General features: G+C 43.9%; 1 protein-coding gene across 2 annotated transcripts in view; it reads left to right on the top strand.

Annotated features, from left to right (window-relative positions):
• TSPAN16 (tetraspanin 16) overlaps positions 1–13,339 on the top strand; it is a 55,195-nt gene that overhangs the window by 27,489 nt on the left and 14,367 nt on the right. For both annotated transcript variants that reach the window (XM_073622629.1, XM_073622630.1), the window contains 2 exons: positions 6,292–6,357; positions 11,695–11,901. In XM_073622629.1, the coding sequence (XP_073478730.1) occupies positions 6,301–6,357; positions 11,695–11,901 (264 nt within the window). In that variant the 5' untranslated portion in view covers positions 6,292–6,300. The remainder of the gene's footprint in view (positions 1–6,291; positions 6,358–11,694; positions 11,902–13,339) is intronic.

Here is a 13,339-nt window from a genome sequence, read left to right on the forward strand (position 1 = left end):
TTCCTGCCCATTTTGAAAGTTCAAATGCAGAATAGTGTAAGGCTTAGTTTACACCTGTACAGCTATGTTCTGCATGTAGAGTGGACCATTTGTTTCAATAGGCTACCCTACCTGCAAAAACATGCAGAAATTTTTTTTTAAAATTGCGCCGCTTGGAACCATATGGCGCGTGCAAAAAAGTGGACATTTTGCTGATGCGTGGGGGTGACATTGACCTTTAAGAATTAATGGCATCCTATATGCTTTGCTATAGAGCAGCACGTTTTTCTAGCAGGACGGGAACACTCACGATTGTGCCCTTTTCCAACATGCAATAATGTGAACCTAGCCTTAGATGAGAAGTTTACTTTAAAACTAAAAATTCTACAGGTTACTCATCCACTCAGATCTGCTTGTGGTTAAATATTGTAGACTCATGAGCAATGGTTCTAGTTTCAAGCACTGATGAGTTTAATTAAAGGAACAGTCCGTCTGTGTGCATGTTTGATTCATATTCGTAAGCAGGGCTTTTTTTTTCTCTCAGAGAATAGGTGCAGGAACTCCCCCTTTCAGAGTTACCCCTTGTCTCCGCCCTACCTACCTCGGAGTACTGTTCCTTGGTTCCACCCTCTGCCCACCTCCCAGTATTGCCCCTTTTAGAGAATACAGAACCAAGTAACATTTGTGGTACTAAGTAATTTGTTTGGAATTTGTTAATAACAAGAAAAGCAGTAAAATAGATCCCCTGCAGCCACCAACAATAGACCCCCCACCAGCAACATTAGCTCTCACCAGCAACAATGAGCCACCCGCAACAAAATACTCCCCCACCCCCAGAAACAATAGACCCCCAGCAGCAACAACAGATCTCCCCACAGATAGCATCAATAGACCCTCCAGCAGTCAGCTACAATTTCCTCAACAGTAGATCCCTCCCAGCAACAATTGACCCCCAGCAACATATTATTATTATTATCATACAGGATTTATATAGCGCTGACAGTTTGCGCAGCACTTTACAACATTAGGGCAGACAGTAAAATTACAATACAATTCAACACAGGGGGGAATCAGAGAGCCCTGCTTTTTAGAGCTTACAATCTAGGAGGGAGGGTCAAGTTATACAAAAGGGTAATAGCTGTGGGGGATGAGCTAATGGAGAAAATAGTGCAGTTGTTAGATGGAGGCAGGATAGGCTTCTCTGAAGAGGAAAGTTTTCAGGGATCGCCTAAAAGTGGATAAATTTGGAGACAGTCTGACAGATTGGGGTAGGGAATTCCAGATGACGGGCTCGGCTCGGGTGAAGTCCTAGAGGCGGATATGGGAGGAGGTGATGAGGGAGCTAGAAAGCAGGAGGTCTTGAGAGGAACGAAGAGGCTATTAGGTTGGTATTTTGAGACTAGGCTTTTGATGTAGCTGGGGGCAGAGTTGTGGATGGCTTTGTAACTTTTTGTTAGTATTTTTAATTGAATGTGTTGGGCGAGTGGCAGCCAATTGGAGGGATTGGCAGAGGGGGGTAGCAGACACTGAGCGGTTTGTAAGGTGGATGAGTCTGGCAGCAGCATTCATGATGGACTGAAGGGGGGATAGTCTATTTAAAGGTAAGCCAATGAGGAGGGAGTTGCAGTAGTCAAGGTGAGAGATAACCAGGGAGTGAATCAGGAGCTTTGTGGTTTCATTGGTTAGAAAGGGACGTAGTTTAGAGATGTTGCGGAGGTTGAGGCGGAAAGCTTTGGAAAGTGATTGGATGTGGGTCAGAAAGGAGAGTTCAGAATCCAGGATAACACCTAGTACCCTGACATGTGGAGATGGGTGGATGGTTGTGCCATTGCTCTTGACAGATAAGTCAGGGGAAGAGGCACGTAGGGGAGGAAATATTATAACATAATATACCTTATTAAAAAAATAATAATTAAAAAATAATATAACATAAGACCAACCCAAGCAACAATAGAATTCCTCCCTGCAAAAATAGATCCCTTCCAGAAAAAAATAGGTTCCCCAGCAGCAACAATAACCTCCCCACAAAAATATATCACCTACAGCAACAATAGATCCTCCAGCAGCCAGCATCAATAGACACTGTAGCACACCCCTTGCCATTACATACATATAATACTGCGTTCCCACTGAAAAAAAGCCCTGTTCCTAAGGTACTCAAGTGGTAAAATGTTCTGATATAAGTTCTCAGCTCCGCCCACCCTCTATGGCTATTATGAGGAGCCCACTTACCCACAGTAACATCTAACAGTAACTTCAACGGGAGAATTGCTGGAGCTACTGGAGTCCCCAGATATAATTAGCAAGTGAATAAACCTTTTTCCAACCATAACAGAGATATCTGTTTTTGGAGGATTAAGCCTTTTGGCAATGAGGGTAAACTTCAACAAACAATCAGATTTCAATATAGTTTAGAGAGATTTGTAAAGGTTACATTCTGATGGGGTGGAATGAGTAACTGCAGTTGTGTTAGAAATTCTGTGTATAGCCCTACAGAACACAGTGCACAGTCCACATGGGCTTTGCTGCTTAACTGTAGACAGGAAAAGGAAACTATATTGTTAAAGAGAAAAAACATAGAGTTCTATCATATATGCAGCTACAAACATATAGACACTTCCATCTACTGGCTGATATAGTTGTTGCACAAAATACCAACGAACATTGTATTCCAACAAGTTGACATATTGCTATTAACGTAAGTCAGAATTAGGGACAAAAAAAGCAATTATATGTAAGCAACAGTTTACCAATAACATTAACACAGCATTTTTTTTGCCCCCCTCCCCTCTTTATATAGATCCTGGTATTAGATCCATTGATTTTTCCATTTCCTGCAATAGGCTCAAAAACAGTGTTTGTTCCATGATTAAATCACTATGGCGTTGTCACTGTGTGGACAGAGTAGTTTTAGATGGACATGTAGTTTTACATTGACTTTAAAGCAGAAATTCTCCCCTCCTCCTCTGCCATGTTGGCATGTAATTTTTGGGGGGGGGGGAGAGATACCTAGTTTTGACAGGTTCTCCCCTCCTTGCAGGCTCCTGATAGACGTCACAGGTCCCAGAAGACTGCAGGACCATTCACACAGCGCAGTGTGGCTTGTGCATGAGCAGTGGGCAGCCAGCTGTGAAGCCAAAAGCCGCATAGTCATATACCCACAGCCAGCACCGGAAACCCAAAGGCTAGTGAAGAACTAGCCTGGGTGATCACATCGCTGGATTCCTGGACAGGTAAGTGTCCTTTTATTAAAAGCCAGCAACTACAGGGTTTGTAGATGCTGACTTAAATTTTTTTTTTACAGAGTGAACCTTCACTTTAAGCAAGTGGCAATCAAATTAAAAAAGCCTAACTCCATCTAACACTTTTTAAAGTCCAACTCCGTCATTCAACCCATAAGACTGAGGACATACTGTAAGGAGGCCTCACCACGGCACCATGAACTCAAAGTGTATTGATACAGACAGTGGTGCTGATGTCATCATGTCAGCACTCAACAATTGCTGACTGCCAGAGACAATATGAGCAGAAAGGGGACCTTGTGCATCATGTGATCAGCTTAAGGATATTTGCAAAAGGTACACATAAAATAAAAAATAAAAAACACAAGGAGGACCTTAAAGTGTAAATTCTAACCTGCTCTTTGCCACATTCTAAACCTAATCTATCTAGTCCTGTAAAGAAAAAAGTGCTGTACTTAACTATTCTGCAGCCAATTCGGTCCGGCTTCCAGCGGCAGAAGCTGTGTGCAGGAGAGGACCGACAAGGGCTGTGAAATGCCTGGGAAGTGATATCACCCATGGACTCACTATGGGGCTTCCGTTGTCAGCTGTCTCTCCTGCACACGCCTCTACACTGAAGCCACCGCTGACAACTGATGCTGGGACCGGATCGGCTGCAGAACTGGTAAATATAGTGATTTTTGCTTTACAGGGCATTAGATTCGGTTTAAAATGTGGCAGAGAGCAGGTTTAGAGTTAGTTAGGTTTTACCTGAACTTACACTTTAACTAGTTGCCGCCCACCCACCATCAAATGACGGCGGGTGGTGCGGCAACACGGTGCGGCCACGATCATCACCGCAGTCCTGGGACGCCGTCATATGACGGCGTCCCAGAACGAGAGCCGCACCACCCGCCATCATTTGATCTCTGTAAAGAGCTCTTTAACCATGTGATCGGCTGTGTCCAATCACAGCCGGTCACATGTAAACACGGAGATGCCGGTAATCGGCTCTCCTCGCCTCACACTGACAGAGTGCGTGGTGAGGAGAGCCGATCAACCGCATCTCCACGCAGGGGGATATCTAGGATGTAATCAGGGCACTGATTACAATATAACAATATAGTGTCACCAATGCCCACCAATGCCAGCAATCAGTGCCCACCAGTGGCAGTAATCAGTGCCCACCACTGCCCACAAGTGCCACCAATCAGTGTACATTAGCGATGCCAGTCAGTGCTGGCTATCAGTGCCGCCTATCAGTGCTTCCCATCAATGCCCATCACTGCTGTCAATCAATGCCCATCAGTACTGCCTATCCATGCCGCATATCAGTGCTCACCAGTGCATCTATCAGTGCCCACTGGTGCCGCCTATTAGTGACCATCAGTGCCACCTAACAGTGCCCATCAGTGCTGCCTATCAGTGCTCATCAGTGCCTCATATCAGTGCCACTTATCAGTGCCCATAAGTGCGGCATATTAGTGCCTCCTCATCATTGCCACCTAATCAGTGCCCAACAGTGCCGCCTCATCAGCGCACATCAGTGAAACTGAAAAATTACTTAGATACAAAATTTACTGACATAAAAAAAGTATAGAGAAGATGCCGGCGCCGTCGAGGGAGGACACAGGGTGAAAATGGCTGTGGTGAGTGTACCGCTGGATCATGGGACAGGTAAGTGGCTGTTTATTAAAAGTCAACAACTACACTTTTTGTAGTTGCTAACTTTTAATAAACACAAAAAAGACTGGAACTCCGCTTTAAGGTGGAGAGGGATCCCTTAATGGGTAGGACCCCAAGGTTTGTTCTTTAAAGCAGAGTTTCAGGCTTTTTTTTTGTTTGATTAAAAGTCAGCAGCTACAAAAAGTTTAGCTGCTGACTTTTAATAAACGGACACTTACCTGTTCCACGGTCCAGCAATACGGCCGCACGGAGCCCCGCTCCTCTCCCCCCTCCTCCCTTCGGTGCATCCATTGGAAATGTGGGCACCCTGCCGTGACAGCTTGTGTCTTCACGGGTGGGCGCGCACTGTGCATGTGCAAGTCGCGCTGCGCTCTCCCATTGGACAGGCATCTCCCAGTGGGCCTGTCACGTGTCCCAGAAGATTGCCGAGACGGAGGGACTGCCTAGGGGAGAGGAGGAGTCACCTAGGCGTTCCATGGGCGGAAGGAGGAAGTGGGACAGGAAGTCCCTCTCTAAAGTAGTCACCCACTCCCTCCCCAAAAAAATTATATGCCAAATGTGGCATGTAAAGGGGGGAGGAAGTTTCACTTTTGGGTGGAACTCCGCTTTAAGCAGTTACAACATATTGTTTTCTTTTAGATAAAAAGGTTTAAAGTGTATCTAAACCCAACAACATAAATGTAACATATTGCAGCTTAACGGTCGTTAAATGTGGTGGCTGCATTCGTTTTCTTTTTTTTTTTAGGCTAGGAACAATTTCTGCAAGTCCAAAAAAATACCTGTTGATCTTGCAAAAAACGCTGTGTCCTTGTCAGATAATCTACACTTATCTGAAACAGTGTTTTTAGCATTCCTATTTATCTCCTATGGACCACAGAATAAACATAACCACATGTTACAGAGATGAGGAAAGCAAGGGGTGTTCAGTAGGGCTGACACACTTCTTGTTGGAGGGTGACAACACTGATTTTCCATAGATACAGTACAGTGAGTGAGTGTTATCATACAGAGAAATGAACATAAGACATGAAGTATGTTACTGTCAGGATCACCAGGTAAAAATAAAGGGAAAAAAAATTCTGAAAAGAAGAAAACTAATGCAGCCACCACCTCTAAGGACTAGGAAGTTGCAATACATTACACTTGTGTTTTACATCTAAATACACATTCCACCACATGAATGACAGTGTTATAGATTTTTCTCAACTCTGTCTGTTAAAAGCCAATGAAATAAAAAAAAAAAAAAAAGAATATACTGAAGGCTGTCATTACAGATATTACCCCCACTCAGTTACCAGGATACAATATTTTTCACTAAAAGGCAGAACAAGATGTCCACCTAATACACAAACATCAGGACTCTGAATTTATTTATGCATTTATTAATTTTCTTTTTCTTTTCCAGGTCGCAAAAATGAGTTGCTTTTCATTCCTAAAAACAATGATGTTCATCTTCAATGGCATAATATTTGTGAGTATAGACACTTCTAGTGTTAGCTTGTAATTTATCTAATAAAGAAGCACTAATGTGATATCCATTTACTCTAAAGCCGCGTACACCTGAGCGGAATGTCCGACAGAAAAAGTCAGAAGGAAGCTTTTCATCGTCTATTCCGATCGTGTGTAGGCCTCATCGGACTTTCTTTTTCTAAAATTCTGATGGACCTAGAAATGGAACATGTTCTAAATATTTCCGACGGAACCAATTCCTATCAGGAAAACCAATCATCTGTATGCTGTTCCAATGGACCAAAAACGACGCATGCTCTGAAGCGAGACGGAAGCTATTGGCTACTGGCTATTGAACTTCCTTTTTCTAGTCCCGTTGTAAGTGTTGTACATCACCACGTTCTGGATGGTCGGACTTTGATCGGACTTTGGGTTGACCGTGTGTAGGCAACACCGCTTGAATGGAATTCCTTCGGACTTCCGTCTGAGAAACCTTCTGAGTTTATTCCGACAGCAAAATCGGTCGTGTGTACGCGGCATTAATGAACTTACAATATGTGTGCAGCTAAACTCGCCTATGATCCAACTGCCATCTAAAATGACCTCTGCCAACCTTATAAACCAAAAGTTCATGGACATTTGACCATCACATCTACGCAACCTTGATGGGCATTTTATTTTGAAACCATGGGCATTAATATAGAGTTATAGGGACCGCAGGATCCAGCTGAGATTCAAACCATGCATGGGCAGGCTGAAAGTACCCAAGTTGATCAATCGATCAACTAGGGTACAATCTGCCTGCCAGATTTTACATGCAATTATTGCAAGCGGCTGCTATAGCCGATAGCAATAATTACTGTCTTCCTTTCCCCCCGCCGGGAGAAGACAATGGCTTGGCAGAAAGGATTCCCCCATCTACACTGTCTGTCAACCCTTGGTTGAAGGAAAGAAATTTGCACTGTGTATGGCTGGCATTACCCCTTTACGCCTATAACAGCCTTTGCTCTCTGGGAAGGTTTTTCACAAGATTATGGAGTGTGTCTGTAGAAATGTGTGCTTATTCAGCCAAAAGAACATTTGTGGGGTCAGGTCATCCATTCTCATCCAACTGATGTTGGATGAGAAGACCTGGCTCACAATCTGCATTACAATTCATCCCAGAGGTGTTATATAGGTTTGAGGTCAGGGCCTCTTGGTTCCTCCACACCAAACTCATCAAACCATCTTTATGGAGCTTGCTTTGTACACAGGTGCACAGTCATGCACAGTCATGCTAGAACAGAAAAGGTCCTTAAAGTGGTATTAAAAATTTGGCTTTTAAAAAAACAAAAAAAAACAAACATGTCATACTTACCTGCTCTGTGCAGTGGTTTTGCACAGAGCAGCCCGATCCTCTACTTCTCAGGTTCCCCACCGGCGCTCTTGGCTCCTCCCCCTTGACCAGTGCCCCCAATAGCAAGCTGCTTGCTATGGGGGCACTGGTGTGTGCTCGATCCCGAGCCTCGCTCTTTGTGTCCAGTCAATGAGGAGAGGGAGTACCGGGACAGCCCAGGCTCTCTCGTGCACATCGCTTGATCAAGAGGGAACTCGTGTGAGTATAAATACATGAAGGTAAAAAACCTGCAGCCTTTACAACCACTTTCACCATTTTGGCTGAAGATATGTTGTACACTTTTTTCTAAAATGTCTGATGTGTGTGATAGCACTGAACCACTGGAAACGGAAGTTAACTCCAATGAATTTACCATAAAGTGATTTTTCTTTCAAAGAAGCAGATTCATGGTTGAGCTATATAGTATAAGTGGACCCTATTTTTCCTAGGCTGCTATCTCTCCTATAGCGACAAAGAAAGCACTCGCCAGAGAGTAAATTCTTAGGTGTGTACTAAAGAGCGTCTGAAAAAAGTTCATCTCACATTTTAAAGCCTTTTTTGAAACATTTAATGTTTAAGAGCATTAAACACAACATGTTTCAGGGGAAAAGGACCCTTTTTTTTCCAAACACATGTTGGCTGTATTTGCTGTCCTTAACCATTAAATGTTTACTAAAAAAGGCTTTTAAGTGAGATTAACTTTTTTCAGGTAATTACACCTCAAAGAATTTACCAATTGTCTAAAGTATTCGTATTTTATAATGTAGTAAACCACCTAAACGTATTAATTTGGAGGGGTGTTCACATACTTTTGGCCATATAATGTATCTTTGTGTCATGGCTGGGCTCAGCCCTTCCTTCTCTGAGCTGTTACTCAGTTACTCAGCTGGTGATGATATCCTGCTTGGCTGACATCCCTTCTGGCTCCAGATCCTGCTTGCTGTTCCGCTACATTTATCCCTGACTTTCTGGCTTGTCTGATTATCCGCTCCGGTTACCAAACTTTGGCTTTGTTTGACTATGTTTGTTCTATTTACTTTTATTATTAAGCAAGTGTAATTTAACTGTACTTCTGTCTCAGTCTGATTTCATGGTTTCTGAAACAGAGAATTCTAGGCGAAGGCCAAGAATTCAGAGGATGCAGTCAATCCACTTGTTGGTAATATTTTTTCCAGATTGGATGAGCAGGATCACTGCATGGATCAGTTTGCCATGGCGTTACAAACGCTCCTGAGTCGCACGGCTCACCTGGAATCTCCCACTGTGGCTGCTCCGGTACAACCTGTGTTGCACTCTCTGTGCAGGCACCCTCGAGTATTACCTCTATAAGAGGTATGTCTGGTTCCACTCCGCTTCCCCAGCGATTTGGGGCTATACAGTCCAATGCAGAGGGTTTCTCAAGCAGGTTGAGATATACTTTGAGATGCTGCCCCAGGCATTTCCCACAGACAGACTCAAAGTAGGTTTCGTGATATCTTTGCTTTCTGAGAGAGTCTTGGCCTGGGCAAACCCTCTATGGGAGAACCCATTGTCCTGAGTTACCCAGAATTTGTGGCTTCCTTCAAAAGCGTAGTTGACGTTCCCGCACGCTCCGCTTCTGCTGCCAAGTGCCTCATGTCCATCAAACAGAGTACGAGAAATGTTGCCGATTAAGCCATTGAATTCCGTACTCTGGCAGCAGAGGTTGCGTGGAACAATGAGGCCCTCGTGGCTGCTTTTTCTTATGGCCTCTCGGATACCATCAAGGATGAGATAGCAGCCCGATATATACCCACTGAGCTGGAGAAGTTGATCACATTTGCCATCCTCATTGACTCCAGACTCAGAGAAAGACTCTCTTTTAAGGAGAGCTTGCGGGAAGCCTCCTGTACATTTGTCTCTGAGCTTTGCAGTCCCACCCATGCCTCCCTCACCTCCCATGCCTCCTGGTACTGAGTCAGTCAGTGAAGGTGAACCCATGTAATTGGGTTTCACACGTCTCTCTGCGGATGAGAGAACCTTTAGGAGAGATTGTGCCTTTATTGTGGCCAGGCAAGTCACTTTTTGAAGTCTTGTCTTACCCGTCCAGGGAACGCCCGAACTTTAAAGTCCTGTCACGGACAGACCTTAGGTGGCGTTGTTTCACCCCCAGTTATCCAGAAGGCTAAGCCCCTGGTTTCTATCACCCTTTATTGGGCTGAGTTGTCCATCGAGATATAGGCTCTAAACGACTCTGGGGCTGCAGGCCTGTTCATTGATGCTGCCTTTGTATCGAAGCATTCGATTCTGCTGCAGCTGCGTGACACTCCACTTGCCATTAAGGCTCTGGACGGGAGACCTCTACAGCCTGCCCATGTGACTCATGAGACGGTTCCGTTGTCCATGGCTGTAGGGGCTTTTCACCATGGGATAATCCAATTCCAAGTTATTTCCTCACCTAAGTTTCTGCTGGTTATTGGTTATCCTTGGTTATAGAGGCACAAACCCCTCTTTTGATTGGCTCTGTGCTGAGGTTCTCTCCTGGTCACCACAATGCAGTGAGACATGCTTCCAGAAGGTAGCCAAGGTCCTGTGCACCTCTTCACTCTCCTCCCTGCTGGAGGAGCATCACGATTTTAGTGATGTCTTAGACAAAGGCCAAGCCGGTAGTTTGCCTCTACACCAGCCGTATGATTGCACAATTGACCTTCAATCTGGTGCCATACCCACTCATCGCCGGGTTTACCCTTTGGAGGATAAGGCCATGGAGGAGTATGTTGCAGTTGCACTTTCTCGAAGTTTCATCCGCAAATTCTTGTCTCCTGCCGGTGCTGGTTTCTTAGTACCCGGTACTAAGAATGTAAGGGCTGACGCCTTTTCACTGCAATTTTCCTCCACTTCCAAGTTGGAGTCGGTTACGGTTCCTGTGATTCCTCCTGATTGTATTCTGGTTAAGGATCACACCAGTCACACTTCTTCTTTGGGTTACAAAATTCTTGCTGCTCAGGTCCATGCTCCTCCTGAGAAAACTTGTGACCGCTGCTTTGTCCCAGAGAGTCTCCGTACTGCCGTGCTCCAGACTTACCATTCTCCCAAGGCTGCTGGCCACTCTGGGAAGAATCACCTATTTTGGGCCATTTCCCAACAATTCTGGCGGCCTAGTCTACTTGCTGATGTAACTGCCTTCGTAGCTGCCTGTTCCGTGTGTTCTCAGAGTAAGACTCTACGACACCTTCCAGTGGGCCTCCTATAACCCATACCCAATGGAGAGAGGCCCTGGACCCACCTGTCTATGGATTTCATTGTGGAGTTACCCAACTCCCAGGGCAACACGGTTATCCTTATGGTGGTTGACCGGTTCTCACAGATGTGTCATTGTATTCCACTTAAGAAGTTGCCCACTTCCATTTTTGCTCGGGAGATCTTTCACTTACATGGGCTTCCCCAGTTTGATTGTCTCCGGCCTGGTGCATTCAATCTCCATACACTTTTCCCAATAGGAAATATACAAAATAAAGATATTTCATGGTGCATATGCACTAAAAGATACAAATAGGCATAAATGTGTTTCGGTGTGTTTGCCATGCATTTCAATTATGTACACTTGATAAGATCAAATCTACAAAAGTGAACTAGCCACATAGTAAAGAATGACATTTCTACTTCACATACATTTTAATGCAATACAAGATATGCATTTATTTGTAGGAAAAAGTCAAATGTAAATTTTCATTCAATTAGAGAGAGATAGTCAGAAACCAAAGAAATTCTGCTCACTTTGGAGAAACCAAAATGCGTTGTGACACCAGTGTCACGAGTACTACCTGTAATGTATGTTTATTTGTAAAACAATGACTTTATATAAATATGTATGACATCAGTTTGCCATAAAACCGTTACCCTTTAAAAACACAGTACGATGCAAATGTGAAGGAGGAATTGGACACAAACATTGGCTTATGTCTATGAGTAGCCCTGGAGGGCAAATAATGATATAGAAATTAACATGTTCTTCTGTCTGTGCAGCTTGGTGGCATTGCCGTGCTGGGCATTGGCATCTGGGTGAAGGTGGACGGAGGGTCTTTCTTGAAGATTCTTGGCACAGCGGCTCCGCAGCTCATGCAGGTGGTGAATGTGGGCTACCTGTGTATGGCAGTGGGAGGATTCCTCATGGTGATGGGTTTTCTTGGCTGCTGTGGAGCTATAAAAGAGAGTCGATGCATGTTAATGATTGTGAGTAACATATTTACATCATCTTTATAACACTGTAATTCTACTCTGCAGCTCATTAAGCTAAATATAACCAGTTATATAATTATAACTTCTCCTGTTGAATATACAGTATACCCTCTTCCTATGCCCCTTTCTATTACTCCTTATAACCTCATCCTATAACTTCTTGTTTTACTCCTTATATCTCCTAAGTCTAATCCTTCCTTTAACTCTTTATGACATCCCCTATAACTACGCATTCTTTTCTGTATATCCACTCCCTATACTCCCTTCTACTCTTACTATCTTTGTTATTTAAAACCGCTCCCTATAAACCTATCTCTAACCTATTACCAGGGCTTTTTTTTCTCAGAGAATAGGTGCAGGAACTCCTCCTTCAGAGCCATCCTTTGTCTCTGCCCCTACCCACCTCTGAACACCGTTCCTTGTTTCCACCCCCTGCCCACCTCCCTGTACCGCCTCTTTTAGAGAATACAGAACCAAGTATCATTTTGTGCCACTGAGTAATTTGTATGGAATTTGATAGACTCCACCCCAGCAATAGTAGAACCCCTCCCAGCAAACAGCAGTAGACCTCTCCCTCAAGGGTAGATCCTTCCCAGCAACAATTGACCCCCCAGCAATATAACCCCCCTCCCCCCGCCAGCAACAGTAGACCCCCACAAAAAAAAATATCCCTAACAGCAACAATAGATCCAGCAGCGGGCAGCATTACCAGACCCTCCAGCACACCCCAGCCATAAAATACATTCAGTGCTGGAGGTGCCGGAGGTGCTGGAACTGCGTTCCTCCGTGTTCCCACAGAAAAAAGCCCTGCCTATTACTAATTGTAATTCCTCTCTGTAACCTCTCCTATAACTCCCTTTGACACCTGTAACCTCCTATTACTAATTACAACCCCTCCCTATAACCCTTTCATGTTTTAATTATAACCCCTCCCTATAAACCATACTAGTATTTATTATAATCTCTCTCTAAAATGCTACCTATTACTAATTAAACCTCCTGCCTATAACTCCTCAAATTACTAATTGTAACCCTCCAGTTACCAATTGCTGCCCCTCCCTCCCTTATTACCTCTTATTACCAATTATATCAATTATATATGCTCCCTATACTCCCTCCTATTTCTCCTTTTAACTCCCCCCATAACCCCTCTTGTAACTAATCATTGCCCCTGCCTATAAACCCTCTATTAATTAAAATGACCCATCTCTCTAATCCCTTCTTTACTAACTATAACCCCTCGCTATAATTCCTCCTAATACTAATTATGACCCCTCCCTATAATTCCTGTAAATACAGTATTCTGTATATCCCCTCCCTATAAACATTCCAACGAATTCTTATAAACCCTGCCAATATGTCTTATATTTTGTATATTCTCTCTGTATAGCCTATTATATTACTAATACCCATTCTATAACTTTTACTTATA

This window comes from Aquarana catesbeiana, linkage group LG03 (genome assembly GCF_042186555.1).
Source record: "Aquarana catesbeiana isolate 2022-GZ linkage group LG03, ASM4218655v1, whole genome shotgun sequence".
Taxonomy (NCBI): Eukaryota; Metazoa; Chordata; class Amphibia; order Anura; family Ranidae; genus Aquarana; species Aquarana catesbeiana.